Source organism: Paramormyrops kingsleyae, chromosome 1 (assembly GCF_048594095.1).
Source record: "Paramormyrops kingsleyae isolate MSU_618 chromosome 1, PKINGS_0.4, whole genome shotgun sequence".
Taxonomy (NCBI): domain Eukaryota; kingdom Metazoa; phylum Chordata; class Actinopteri; order Osteoglossiformes; family Mormyridae; genus Paramormyrops; species Paramormyrops kingsleyae.
The window spans coordinates 75,096,131-75,109,376 of NC_132797.1; the positions used below are offsets into that span (position 1 = coordinate 75,096,131).

General features: G+C 49.1%; 1 protein-coding gene across 1 annotated transcript in view; it reads left to right on the forward strand.

Annotated features, from left to right (window-relative positions):
• cyfip1 (cytoplasmic FMR1 interacting protein 1) overlaps positions 1–13,246 on the forward strand; it is a 30,425-nt gene that overhangs the window by 15,479 nt on the left and 1,700 nt on the right. The window contains exons 9-27 of the mRNA XM_023800816.2: positions 5–96; positions 178–295; positions 1,946–2,068; positions 3,972–4,097; positions 4,180–4,346; positions 4,424–4,571; positions 6,126–6,279; positions 6,507–6,663; positions 6,881–6,977; positions 7,082–7,158; positions 7,328–7,436; positions 7,549–7,668; positions 7,819–8,018; positions 8,798–8,885; positions 10,165–10,308; positions 11,746–11,836; positions 12,425–12,555; positions 12,984–13,056; positions 13,137–13,231. Of these exons, the coding sequence (XP_023656584.2) occupies positions 5–96; positions 178–295; positions 1,946–2,068; positions 3,972–4,097; positions 4,180–4,346; positions 4,424–4,571; positions 6,126–6,279; positions 6,507–6,663; positions 6,881–6,977; positions 7,082–7,158; positions 7,328–7,436; positions 7,549–7,668; positions 7,819–8,018; positions 8,798–8,885; positions 10,165–10,308; positions 11,746–11,836; positions 12,425–12,555; positions 12,984–13,056; positions 13,137–13,231 (2,310 nt within the window). The remainder of the gene's footprint in view (positions 1–4; positions 97–177; positions 296–1,945; positions 2,069–3,971; positions 4,098–4,179; positions 4,347–4,423; positions 4,572–6,125; positions 6,280–6,506; positions 6,664–6,880; positions 6,978–7,081; positions 7,159–7,327; positions 7,437–7,548; positions 7,669–7,818; positions 8,019–8,797; positions 8,886–10,164; positions 10,309–11,745; positions 11,837–12,424; positions 12,556–12,983; positions 13,057–13,136; positions 13,232–13,246) is intronic.

Genomic DNA, 13,246 nt, shown 5'->3' on the forward strand with positions numbered 1-13,246 from the left:
ACAGCAACTCCAGGTCGTGCCGCTCTTCGGTGACATGCAAATCGAGCTGTCGAGGTATATAAAGACCAGCGCCCACTTCGAGGAGAACAAGTCCAGGTGAGGCCCCGTTGGCATCAAGACCCGTGAACTGAGCATGACCTCTTGAGGAAGCTGAAAGGGGCATTTGTTTCCGCCCAGGTGGTCCTGCACCTCCACAGGCAGCAGCCCCCAGTACAACATCTGCGAGCAGATGATCCAGATCCGGGAGGACCACATGCGCTTCATTTCTGAGTTGGCACGCTACAGCAACAGCGAGGTGGTGGGGGGGGGGGGCTCCGGTGTCAGTCAGCCATGTCCGCTTCTGTTAGGCTGCATCCATGCTGCTGCGTTTCCATTTAAAAACAGATGTTTTTGCCTTTCAACCATGCTATCCCAAAATTTTCAGCCCCCTTCTGAAGACACTCTCAGTGCCGTATACTTCTGAAAACTCCATTTTAGCGTTGCACTGTGAATGAACGTAAACACAGGCTTCATCCTGTTTGACACACCAAGTACACGGTCACACACTACCACACTTGGCGGGCACGTTCACATGCTTAGGTCGAGTATCCAAGGGTGTCCCGTTCCTCACATAAGCCAAGTGCAGTGTGCTTGACATGCACTTTATCCACACTTTTCCAAATACCACATGGAAGCGTCTTTGGCTAAGTATGCAGACCACAATGCACCCCATCAGTGGCGACTAATGTTTACATTGAACGTGAAGAAGTCTGTCGGTATATCAGAGTGCAACATGCCTCCAAAGAAGTTTCAGTTTAAGAAAGCAAAGTTGTATAATGAACGTTTACATAGCCCAGGCTATAGTGAAGGACAACCACAAGCAGCACCAATGATAATAGTTGCAGCGTGTTTCTTGTTCACCTCTTCAGATATCAAGTGTCCCATTGTTTCCAAGAAATGCCTGGGCAATTGACCTTCTTTATATACAGTTGCGCACTTTGCGTCTTACATCAACATATGTCACCAAAGTGTGTAATAAATCTCTTGCACTTAAGTGGGGTAAATGGATGAAGACGCAGTCTCCCAAAGCGCCCTCATTGGTTGCCGCTCATCTCATAGCCCTTCCCCGATTTGTTACCGCTACACCCTCTCACACTCTGATTGATCACCTGGTCACCCTACATGGAAGCAAACCGTATTCCAACATGGCGGATATGGTGGAGCTGCTTTCAGTGTTACTTTTCCAGATGCTAACTTGTATGCAGCTGAATAGCGTCTTACAGTGTTACTGTAGACTAATAGCTACGTAATGTATGTTTTTGCTTGTTTTCGTGTGGGTGACAGTACCTTTGTAAATGATGTGAGGTCGGCTATGTAAATTAGATTTTGTATTCATTCGCTATCGTAGCAATGTGGACACGGAGCTTTTTCACGGGTTGGGATTTTCATTATGATCCTTTAATTGATGACAGTGGCACTTTCAGCAGCAGTACTCCGGCTGAATTGAAAGAGGAGGGGATGGATGCCTTATGGCTGAACGGGCCCAGTCATGTGGAACTGACCCCTAAGTCAAAAGGTGGAATGCTGTGTTGAGTTTGAGGACGTGTTAAAAATGTTTTATCCTCATGGTGAGATGGGGCAGCTATGCTTAATGTGTTCCTTGTGCATCCATCATCAGAGCAGCGATTGGGTTTATGATTTTAATAGAGATAAGATTTGATAAACACTGTGAAGGAGCAAGAGAGATGGTTTCTCACACTCGTGCAATCTTGTAACGTGCTGTGACCTGTCTCTTATAAATGGTACAAGTTTGTTTTGCGTGGAAACACCCACACACAAGCTCCAGTACTTTTCACACTCGTTTCCCAAAACATATAACTCATTACTGCAAAAGCAGCCTTTTTTTTTACTCTGAGGACTGTGGCATCTGGCCTCGGGGTGAGCAGGTGCGCTTTGCCCCCGACAGGTGGTGACGGGGTCAGGCCGCCAGGAGGCCCAGAAGACAGACGCTGAGTACAGGAAGCTGTTTGACCTGGCCCTGCAGGGTCTCCAGCTCCTGTCACAGTGGAGTGCACACGTCATGGAAGTGGTGAGCGCTCGTGTCCTGCACTCGTGTCCTCCGCTCGACGCTCCGCCTTCAAGGACGGGAAGTGGGTGTTTTATAAACCTGAGGAGGTGCTTATTAATGGAAGGCTGCTCTTTCGTCACTTTTGACCTCCACTCATACGTCTCAGTTTTACATCTCATACATTCTGTATTTCAAGCAGAGCTACATGTGCGGAGTAAATTTATAGATTAATCAATTAACTCCATTGCAAAGATGTGTAGTTTTTTATTGGAGAAGTCCCCGTTAATCCATCAGACGTTTAACTTTTTTTTTCCTTGGCCAACTTTAGAAGGTTAGTAGCTAATCTAATTTTAAATGATTTTAATTGTTGGTGTGCATTTAAACATCTTGCATAGTATTAGCTATCATATTGCTTATCCTATACCACACTTGTAGCAAAATGACATTGCTGAAATGGCTGTTCACTTCCTCTTTTTGGCCCTTGCGGTAACAATAGATGGGTCACTTAGGTGTGTGCATTCCCAGCCTATAAAAGATCATTCTGCAGCTGTCAGGGATGTCTGGGGGGCCGCTGTGGGCCATGTTAGATCCAGTTACAGTGGGAGAAAGGATAACTCTGTGGGACTGGGATCCAAATGGCCCTCAGACTCCCACACAAAGCACAGGACGTGCTGTGAACTGGCAGCGAATGAAGGACTTTTTAACTGGTGATATGAGAGATGACACGCTTTGCCTCCTCCCGCATCCTTGAGCTTCTGTTTCCTGGTGAAAAATGGGGAGCTTTGGCAAGCAAGGTTAAAATCAACCACAGCTTTGAAACATCACTGTTGACCCCCCCCCCCCCCCCATTCGCCAGACTCGGTTAGCTAAATCATTCTGCCGTTCACGGGTGAAACCAAGCACCAAGGAAAGTAAATCATAGAAATCGTTGTCATCCCGGCCTAAAAGCATCTGATAAATGTGTGTAAATATAGCGATGCACTTAGCTGACAGCCTAATGTGATGAGGCACCAGCGTAACCTCAAGGGTTTCACAAGGTTAGTGCTTGTTAAGAATCTCCTTTGGCAGCTCTCCCTTTCTGGGGCAGTGCTGACCTTCGTGTGTCGTGAAGGAATGTCCATCTCGAAGTGCCTCCTTTCCTTTCCCATTTGCTGCTGAGTGTGTGTGCGGAGAAACCACCAAGCAGGATGGTTACATTTCTTTAGCCGGAAGAAAAAAATGAAAGCATGAAAAATATGATATATGGGTAATCTGCTGAACAGCTAGTGTTAAGACTTGCCTCCCAGGCAATTATGATTTAAGAAACATGTTGCGGCCTGTGTATAGTAGTGATTCACAAAGCTTACGGTCAAGCCCTAGCAGTGTACCAGCATTATGGTCATACGCTGATACCTTCACGTACCATGTGGGGAGTTAAAGAATAGCAAGGTGTGTTTTTAAGACTTAGGCTAGGAGGCTGAATTGAAAACCAAATCATACGTCTTTTGTTTTGCGTGTAGCCTAAAGCCTGAAAAACAGCCAATTTTGCGACTGTTGGTGAGAGTTGGCAAGAATTGGTGATTGCCTGTCAGGCCAGTGGCTGTGACATGCTTGGTCCCTATTGTCACTGTTTTGGCCAATTTTTAGCATGTTGAATTGGCACTGAATCTATTTTAGTCATACCAGTGTGCTCCCACACAAATCTTCACAGTCAACTTCAGTCGATGGGAGCTAACTGCTTAGTGGTCTTGGTCAGCTCTCGTTCTTTGTCGACTTGGTGTTTACCCAACTTACGCCTGCTTCACCGACAAGTCAGTAACTGACACCGGCACTCGGCTGTCTGATAGTCGATTACCGATGTCGCTCAGCCCTAACACTTAATGGTAGGATAGTAGAGTGTTTTGTGGGCAGAGAAGTGACTGAGGCTCACGTCTCCCCCTCACAGTACTCGTGGAAGCTGGTACACCCCACGGACAAGTACTCCAACAAGGAGTGCCCTGACAACGCAGAGGAATACGAGAGGGCTACTAGATACAACTATACCAGCGAAGAGAAGTTTGCTCTGGTGGAGGTGGGTGGAGCCTAATTCTTCCTGTATGTCATTGACAACTGGAAATGATGACTGATCGCCCCCCCCCCCCCCCCCCCACCAGGTGATGGCCATGATTAAGGGCCTGCAGGTGCTGATGGGCCGTATGGAGAGCGTGTTCAATCACGCCATCCGCCACACCATCTACTCCGCCCTGCAGGACTTTGCCCAGCTCACCCTGCGTGAGCCGCTGCGGCAGGCCATCAAGAAGAAGAAGAACGTTATCCAGAGGTGAGGGAGCCGGCCAGGTCCGAGTAACATCTGGCCCCCAGCCTCCCTTTGGCTGACGTTCCGGTTCTTTCCCACAGCGTTCTGCAGGCCATCCGTAAGACGATATGTGACTGGGAGACCGGCCGGGAGCCTTACAACGACCCCGCCCTCCGTGGAGAGAAGGACCCTAAGGGTGGCTTCGATATCAAAGTGCCTCGCCGGGCCGTGGGGCCCTCCAGCACGCAGGTGTCTGTGCCGTTAGAGCTCCTTGCTGCCACCTTGGGGTCGCTTTGGGAATTGAATCTTTTCTCGGTGACTCCTCAGTAGCCATAGTGAGATGTTCCAGGGAGAGTCTAACATAAAAGTCCATTTTGAATTATATACGGCAGTGAGATAATGAATAACCTTTGTGAGCCGAGTCAGGGCGCGTTACGTTCATTTCATTTTAATGTGACTTTCCAGTGGTATTTCCAGTGGTATTTCCAGTGATCAGCGTCAGTCTTTGTTCCCATGACCCATTTTTCACCACTTTTCCAAAAATGACTGTTTCGTGTCACACGTCCCTGTCTCCTCACTGTAATCCGGATACATTCCGCTATCAGGCACGGCATTGAGTTATCACTCAATGGAAATGTGTTTCCTGTGCTGTGGTAGAAATGTCTCTGCAAGCTGGATAGTCGTCACACCTAAGGAACCCGGTCAATATCCGACATGGTGGTTCCAGTTGCTCAGAAGTGCTTTGCAGCCCGGTTCGGCTTCAGGCCTCTCATGTCAAGGTTTTATTTTTGTGCTTGAGGCAGTTGCTGTGAAGTCCTGCCGCCCATCAGTGGGGTTTCGGTTCGCTTTGGCTCCTTCCTGTTCTAACACGTCAGCCACACCTGTTCTGACCCGTTTCTCTCTGCCCCCCCCCCCCATCCTCGTCATCTTCATCTCTTTGCAGTCCTTGTTCTCTGTTAATCAGCTGTCCGTGCGGATAAGTTAGTTTGTCATAAGTCCCTGATGCTGACCTCATTTATAATTTGGGGGTCATAGATGCTCATCTCGGACGTACCTAGAGGATCTTATCCCCTCCAGGCGCCATGTTTAGTCAATAGGGAACGGATGTCATTTCCCTAAATTTAGTTGTGTAGAATTTAGAGCCGCTGGCTTTTCTGAAAACTGGTCTTGACATAGACCAGTATTGGATCAGTACTTTTCCTTGATGCCTCCATCAGTGAGACTCTCTTGCATTCCTCCCCCCCAACCACAAGGACACCCTCCCCCCATCCCACGCCTTCGCCGCTTCACACCCCCAGCGTGAACAGGCGGGTCTGTGACCAGCGCCTCTGGCTGCAGGACCGGATGGCTGTTTGTCTGTTTGTCTATGCGGGTCTACCTCCACCTCCCCATTCCCCTCCCCTGTTGCAAGTCTTGACTTTAATGTTGTAAGTTGTGGTGCTTATGTATGTGCTTATGATGCTGAGGTGTTTTTTCTGTTCCTACATTATCCTCCCTACTGGAGTACAGTCTGGGGGCTGTTTTTTTATTCTCCTCCTCTCTCCTCATGTAATTCTGTTTTCTCTGTTCTTCCTATATCCCCCGTCTTCCTGACCTGTCTAACCCCTATAATGTGATGTCTGTATATGTATGGTCAGGTACCAGTTTTTCGCTGGTACTTGTGACTAGTGACATGGTGTATTGCAACAGCAATAAAGGGTTTCATCATCATCATCATCTTGTTTAACTGGGCTGTGAGGGAGCTATCGAGTGGTAGACCTACTGTGCTGTGACTGACGGCCCATTCTGCGTCCGGCTCTGCAGCTGTACATGGTGAGAACCATGCTGGAGTCTCTCATTGCCGACAAGAGCGGTGCCAAGAAGACGCTCCGCAGCAGTCTGGAGGGACCCACCATTCTGGATATAGAGAAGTTTCACCGCGAGTCCTTCTTCTACACCCATTTACTCAATTTCAGCGGTAAGTGGCGCTACTGGTCTGCTAAGCCAGATTCTTCCTGGTTTGTTGCCCTATTTTGACCCGGGTGACACCACTAGGCAAGTGTTGAACTGCAGTCTTTTTAATTGCTAAACAGGTATTTCTCCATAGCTGATGATGTCATTATCTATAAAGCCCATCAGGGGGTGTGTCTGAGTGTCTGATTGAGGATTGCCTTATCAGTGACGTGTGTGTTTCCTCGACCCCAGAGACGCTGCAGCAGTGCTGTGACCTGTCTCAGCTCTGGTTCCGGGAGTTCTTCCTGGAGCTGACCATGGGCCGCAGGATCCAGTTCCCCATCGAGATGTCCATGCCCTGGATCCTCACCGACCACATCCTGGAGACCAAAGAGGCATCCATGATGGAGTAAGGAACTCTGCAGTGGCTGTTGTAGCTGACTTTCTCCATTTTAAACACGTCTTAGAACAGGCTGCACTAAGGAGGTACCCATAGAAAGGCACACTGTCCAGTGCTTTGTTGGCTGCTTTTGCATCAGCTTCCTCCACAAAGCAGTGGGAGAGCTTCTGTCTGCTTCCTTGATTGTCCCAAACTCGTTAGTCACACTCAGTCTTCCTCTTCTCAGGTATGTTCTCTACCCCTTGGATCTGTATAACGACAGCGCCCACTACGCCCTGACCAAGTTCAAGAAGCAGTTCCTGTATGATGAGATCGAAGCTGAGGTACCAGCTGCTGTGCCGCTGTAGCGTGAATGTCTGGGCGGTGACATGTTTTGCTTGTGCTGCCGATGCCATTAAGTGCTAACATTCATCGGTGTTTGTTCCAGGTGAACCTGTGTTTTGACCAGTTTGTCTATAAACTCGCCGACCAAATATTTGGCTACTACAAGATTCTTGCTGGAAGGTTTGTAAATTCTTTCATGGACCATTAGTTGGTAGAGCTTGATAATCCGTGATGGAAAAACCAGTGAGGGCCGTAAACCTCAAGTATATGCATGTAGCTGTGAGTCAGAGTGGCTTGTGATGGACCAACGTGCCATAACTGTAAATCTTTGTCTCCCTGATGGCACCAGCCTGTTGCTGGACAAGCGTTTGCGAGCGGAGTGCAAGAACCAGGGGGCCAACATCCCCTGGCCGTCCTCCAACCGTTACGAGACCCTGCTGAAGCAGAGACACGTGCAGGTGGGAGGGCGGATCCAACCCGGTGCCGTACTCGTGGATCTCCTTGAGCACCTCTAAAGCCGTAACTCCATGCCCTGATGTCTGCTCTCGGCTGCTCTGTTTCGTCTCACAGCTCCTGGGTCGTTCAATCGACCTCAACCGCCTGATCACTCAGCGGGTTTCTGCTGCCATGTACAAATCCCTTGAGCTGGCCATCGGCCGCTTTGAGAGTGAAGATCTGACTTCCATCATGGTGGGTCTCTCTTCTCATGTGATGTCTATGAGCTTTGGGCCTGGGCCAGTACTATGACGCAGGGCTCATTAATGTGTAGAGTCATCTGCAGCATGGAATCGGCCAGATAAGTTAATCGTTTGGCCTGCGTTCCGATCCGATGTTCTGTAGGAGCTAGATGGTCTGCTGGAGATCAACCGCCTGACACACAAGCTTCTCAGCAAATACCTCACACTGGACAGTCTGGACGCCATGTTCCGTGAGGCCAACCACAACGTCTCTGCACCTTATGGCCGCATCACCCTGCATGTCTTCTGGGAGCTCAACTACGACTTCTTGCCCAACTACTGCTACAACGGCTCCACCAACAGGTGTGGAGGCTCATGTCGCACTTTGATCACTCAGAGCCAAGCATATGACACAGAGGGTGATTTTAAATCAGTTTTTCCCAATCTGGTCCTTGGGGACCCATAGAGGGTCCATGTTTTTGCTCCCTCCCAACTCCTGGTATGTGGACTGTTTGGCAGAGAGCTGGGAGGGAGCAGAAATGTGGACCGTCTGTGGGCCCCCGCTTCCCCCGCTGCTTCTACAAACAGCAACACTTGGGCAGGCCACTGTTGCTGAGAGTGACATGAATGTTTTGTGAGCGATTCTTGAGTTTATGCTACTTTATTTCCTTCCTCTTTGTGGTAGACGTATCAAAAAGGTCGTGCCTGCATGCGCTCACGCTCTCCTGACAGGTTCTTACTGAAGCGTTTCTCCATAAATACGCTTCTTTCAAAGGCCAGGGTTGCATTGCAATGCTGATTTTTTTAATCTCTTTTATCTAAACAGCACATGGCTGTCTGCTCACATGGCAACGGCTCTGTTGCCTAAAACGGTTTGTTTGCTTTGAGTGGCGGCATGTGAGGCTTCTCCGGGGGTCTGGGCTAATTATCATTCCTTTCTTGCCTCACTTTTTTTTGTTTTTTCTCTGTGCTGAAGTACTTAATTTGAAAGACTGTTTTTTGAAAATAGGTATTTATGGAAGTGTCAAAGACTGCTTCATATGTCTCTGATTTTTTTATTTATTTTTTCGGTCTCCTTCCTGTGGAAACGGTGCTTTTCTTCACGGTTAAATTTCAGTAAGATGGCCTTTCCTGCCCCACAGGTTTGTCCGCACCATCCTGCCCTTCTCACAGGAGTTCCAGAGAGACAAGCCACCCAACGCCCAGCCACAGTACCTGTATGGGTCGAAGGTGAGCTAGATCACCCAGGACTCCCACCCTTACAGAGGTCCCAGCAGGATAAAGGGCCAGCTTTCTGCTGTCATGTGCTCGGTCTGCCGCATGCAGGGGGGGCAAAAACCTTCTAACCCGTGTCGACTTTCAGAATAAATGGTGTGTGTTCATACTCCTGATTCCATGCCCAGCATTCCTGCACGGGGGCTCGTGTAACGCGTCGTCTGGAAGAGGTGTGACTTGATGCTCTCAGAGTGGCGTTGAGAGTTTACCTGCATGCAGATCGGATCACTGCTTCTGTACTGGAGAGGCTGTGGCTCCTGTCTGCCTCGCTCGGGTCAGCAGTTTCTGCCTCCTCTGTGTCCCGTCACAGTGTAAACAAATGTGTCGGAAAGGAACTATGCAGCTCAGCCGAAACTCCAGAACTCTTTCAGGTGGTGTCATGCAGGGATTGGAATTGACCGTGAGAATTATTTGACTAGAAAGATTTGTCTTTGCACAGGCAGTTTGCCCCTCCCTCGCCTTGAAAGTTGAGATGGGGGTTGGGTAGGGGTATTTTTAAAGTCATTGTGTTCTGCTGTGGTAGACAACGACCTTGTTAGAGCAGTATTTACCTTACGTTTGATCAAATAAATAAACAAACCAATAAATAATTCCAGGCTGACTGAAGGTGGAGTAATGAGTGGAGCATTGCGTTCCTGTTACACAAAGGATATAGACACAGGAATCATCAAACAAAATGTAGAAATACTGGTTTTGTAAGTAGCAGAATGAGTCTAAAGCCTGTCCGCCTCTGGGCCAAAGTGCAGTTTGAAAAGGTTCAGGAGATATCTCTAGGATATTTTTTTTCTTAAGGTGGAAGCCATAAGAGAAGGACCAATCAGAGACGGACAGGAGGGGGCTCTCTCTTCCAGTGCCCCTGTGGCCCCACCCCTGTATATTCCTCTGAAGAGGCCAGTTGTCAGACTTCCCTTTAAGAGGAGGAGGATGGGAAGGTTGTTCCACCAGAGAGCCATTGGCTGTAGTGACAGCAGATGTCATGCAAATCTGAGGACGTGTCTCACTGCCGATGACTGATACCTGCTGCTCATGGCTGCCAGCTGCTAATAAGCTTGTCACCACACTGACACGGAAGCGGCCGCCTTTGTGCTTTTGTAAGGATGGTGCATTTTCACACAGCCGCCATGTGCATCCCCAGTTTTCATTCCGACTTGCTGGTCGAGTACATTTAAAAAAAACTTGTGTGGGCGATGTAATTTAAAGTCCTCCCCCCCCCCCCCCCCCTCTCTCTGCACAGTCCCTGAACCTGGCATACAGCAGCATATTTGGATTCTACCGCAACTTTGTGGGCCCTCCCCACTTCAGGGCCATTTGCAGGCTGCTGGGCTACCAGGGCATCGCCGTAGTGATGGAGGAGCTGCTGAAGGTGGTGAAGAGCCTGGTAAGAGAGCAGGGTGCCATTTGATGATCTCATCAGTAATGAACGATAAGGGAAAAGTAAGCCAGTGTGTTTGGCAGTTACTGACAGGTGACTCACCTTTGTCGGGCAAGTAGAAAACAAGACAAAACAAGATAACAGACATGATTTGGCTTTCAGTATAGCATTTCTGATGCAGTGAAAAAAGAAGTCTTTAAAATATGTTACATTTTATTTTTAGATCAGTGGTTCTCAGACTATAGCATGCGCCCCCCCGCCAACAACAACAGCTTTACCGTTGTCATATGGAGGGCATAATATTGTCAGGTAGTACATGGCGTGCAGAGGTTTTGCTTTAGATGGATTTAGGCAGCCTGCCACTTTTCTAAATCACCGGCCCATGGATGGATCGTTTTCTACAGAGGCTAAAACTATTGGGGCTTTTCCACTGGCATACAGGAAGAGAGCTGTACCGCGAACGGATGCATAGTCCAGCTCGCTTCGGTTTTCCACAGCAGAAGGGTCGGCTCGATTAAGGCGTTGCCGGGTTTGGAGAGCGACTGACGTAAGACCGAAAAGACCCTTCTTTACTGTTCACATGGTGCACACTGTAAAATTTACTATGTGCTAATTTCACTAAAAGGTTTGCGATAATCGCCATCTAGTACTAGCATCAAATGCTCCTGGAAGTGGTATCACGTGTGTAAATTTCCATTACAAATTTGTTCTGTGCAGCTGTTAGTACATTTTTTTTTATTATTTAAAATAGGAGGTTGGAAATTTTCAAGTTCTGAGTTATTGGGAATGCAGTGTGATGCTGCTGCTGCTACTACTACTAATAATAATATACAGAATATGCCTTTTTTTCTTTTAGGTAATCCATGCATTTCAATCACCAGTATCTCCCTGCATTTCGACTAATCATGCATGGGTGCAAGCAGCTCAGCTTGGTCATGCCTGGTAGTCTGCGGGGCCGGCGTAGTCTGCGGGGCCGGCGTAGTCTGCGGAGTTACAGCTCGGGTACAGCTCAGATAATTGACAATGGAAAGCTGTCAGTTCGCAGTACGACCTAGTTCTCGGTGGCAGTGGAAAAGCACCATATGATCAGCTCCGCTATCAAACATCCCCTCACCCCTAATTAACTTTTTTTGCAGATTATCTGTATTTTTTCTTTTGGCTAAAAAAATGTATGCCCGACTTTGTGTGGGGGGCAGTGTTGGTGGTGCTGGACGAATATTTTTTCATTTATCCCGATATACTAAAATTTAAAATAATCACCTTTTTTCTTTTTAAGACATCCTCATGCCCTAGTGAACTTGCATCCCTGATGCTCGTGATTTATGAAGCGCAGTCAGGGTTTCTGTGGCGGCTCGCCATGCTCTCTGGTTGCTGTATTCGAGCCCATTAGCACTCTCTGTACTAATTGAATTACACTAACAACCCCCTCCCTTCCTGCCAAAGCTCCAGGGCACCATAATGCAGTACGTCAAAACCCTGATGGAGGTGATGCCGAAGATCTGCCGACTCCCAAGACACGAGTACGGCTCCCCAGGTAGGGAGCTGTGTGAACGCCCGCCGCAGCCAGCATGGGGGTGTTGTTGCGTCACGGAGCCGTTTGCATCAGCCCGTGCCTGGGTGTATTGCGGCAGCGTGCGGCTGGCTCGCACCGGTCAAACCGGAAAATTATTCCCTGGGTCCGACCTGCTGCTCAGAAGATAATTGCAATGACGCACTTGTGGGACATATTAAGCGATTCCAGTGCGTTAAGTGCTTCCCCCTTGGCGTGTCATCATTTAAATGGACACATTCTGTTACTGGTGCAGCCTGGGACCTGAGAGAATCACTGGAGTCTCTTACCGCTAAAATGAAGCAGGCAGGTCTCTCCCCAAAGCCCCAGCAGGCATGACGTTCAGCTCGCTCTTAATGTACCTCCATTAAGTCGGCTTGCTGAAGCCATTTTTAGGGACCTGCTGCCTAATGTTCCCTCTGGCTAAAAGTCTCTGAGCGAGTTGTGCGTTCAGCTGGCCTGTTAGTAGGTCAGTAGGTCAGGCTGCAGATGATCAGTCGCCGTGGTAACGCCCGTGTGACGGCCTGCCCGCGTGATGGCCTGCCTGTGTGACGTGGCCCCACTGTTCCCCAGGCATCCTGGAGTTCTTTCACCACCAGCTGAAGGACATTGTGGAATATGCTGAGCTGAAGACTGTGTGCTTCCAGAACCTGCGTGAAGTGGGCAACGCCCTGCTCTTCTGTCTGCTGAGCGAGCAGAGTCTGGTGGGGCCCCCTCCTCGCTCCCGTAGTGTCATCCCCTTTTAAAGGGATTCAAGCCCCACTGGGGTGGTTCTCTTCAGACCCTTTTCTTTGGAGTTCCCAGTTCAAAAGCCTGAATGGGTTAAATTGGGCAGCGTTCAGTGGACCAGATCTCTGCAATTTGTGTATCCAAAAATCAGTCACTTAATTTTTCTTTTTTTGTGCATGTTCCACTTCTGTGTTGTCACGGTAACAGCTGCATTAGTGTCCTATTATGACTGCCCTATCTACACAGTTTGTGTGCTTGGATCGCTGCCTGTTACCAGCTGCTCATCGCCAACCAATCAAGGGGCAAGCGAACAGCACACAATTTGTGATAATTGCAACTCTAAGCACTTAGAGTCTGTAGCTTTCCTGCCTGACTGCTCATTTGATGTTCATCCCTCCTCCAGTCTCAGGAAGAGGTGTGTGACCTCCTGCACGCTGCCCCCTTCCAGAACATTCTGCCCAGGGTGCACGTGAAAGGTGAGTGTGTCTCCGGGCCACCTGGCACGTGTGCGTGGCACCATGGCCCGCAATGGTGACCGGAGTGTTCCTCTCCGCAGAGGGTGAGCGCCTGGATGCCAAGATGAAACGGCTGGAGACCAAGTACACGGCGCTGCACCTCGTGCCGCTCATCGAGCGCCTGGGGACCCCGCAGGTGCCGCCCCCCACC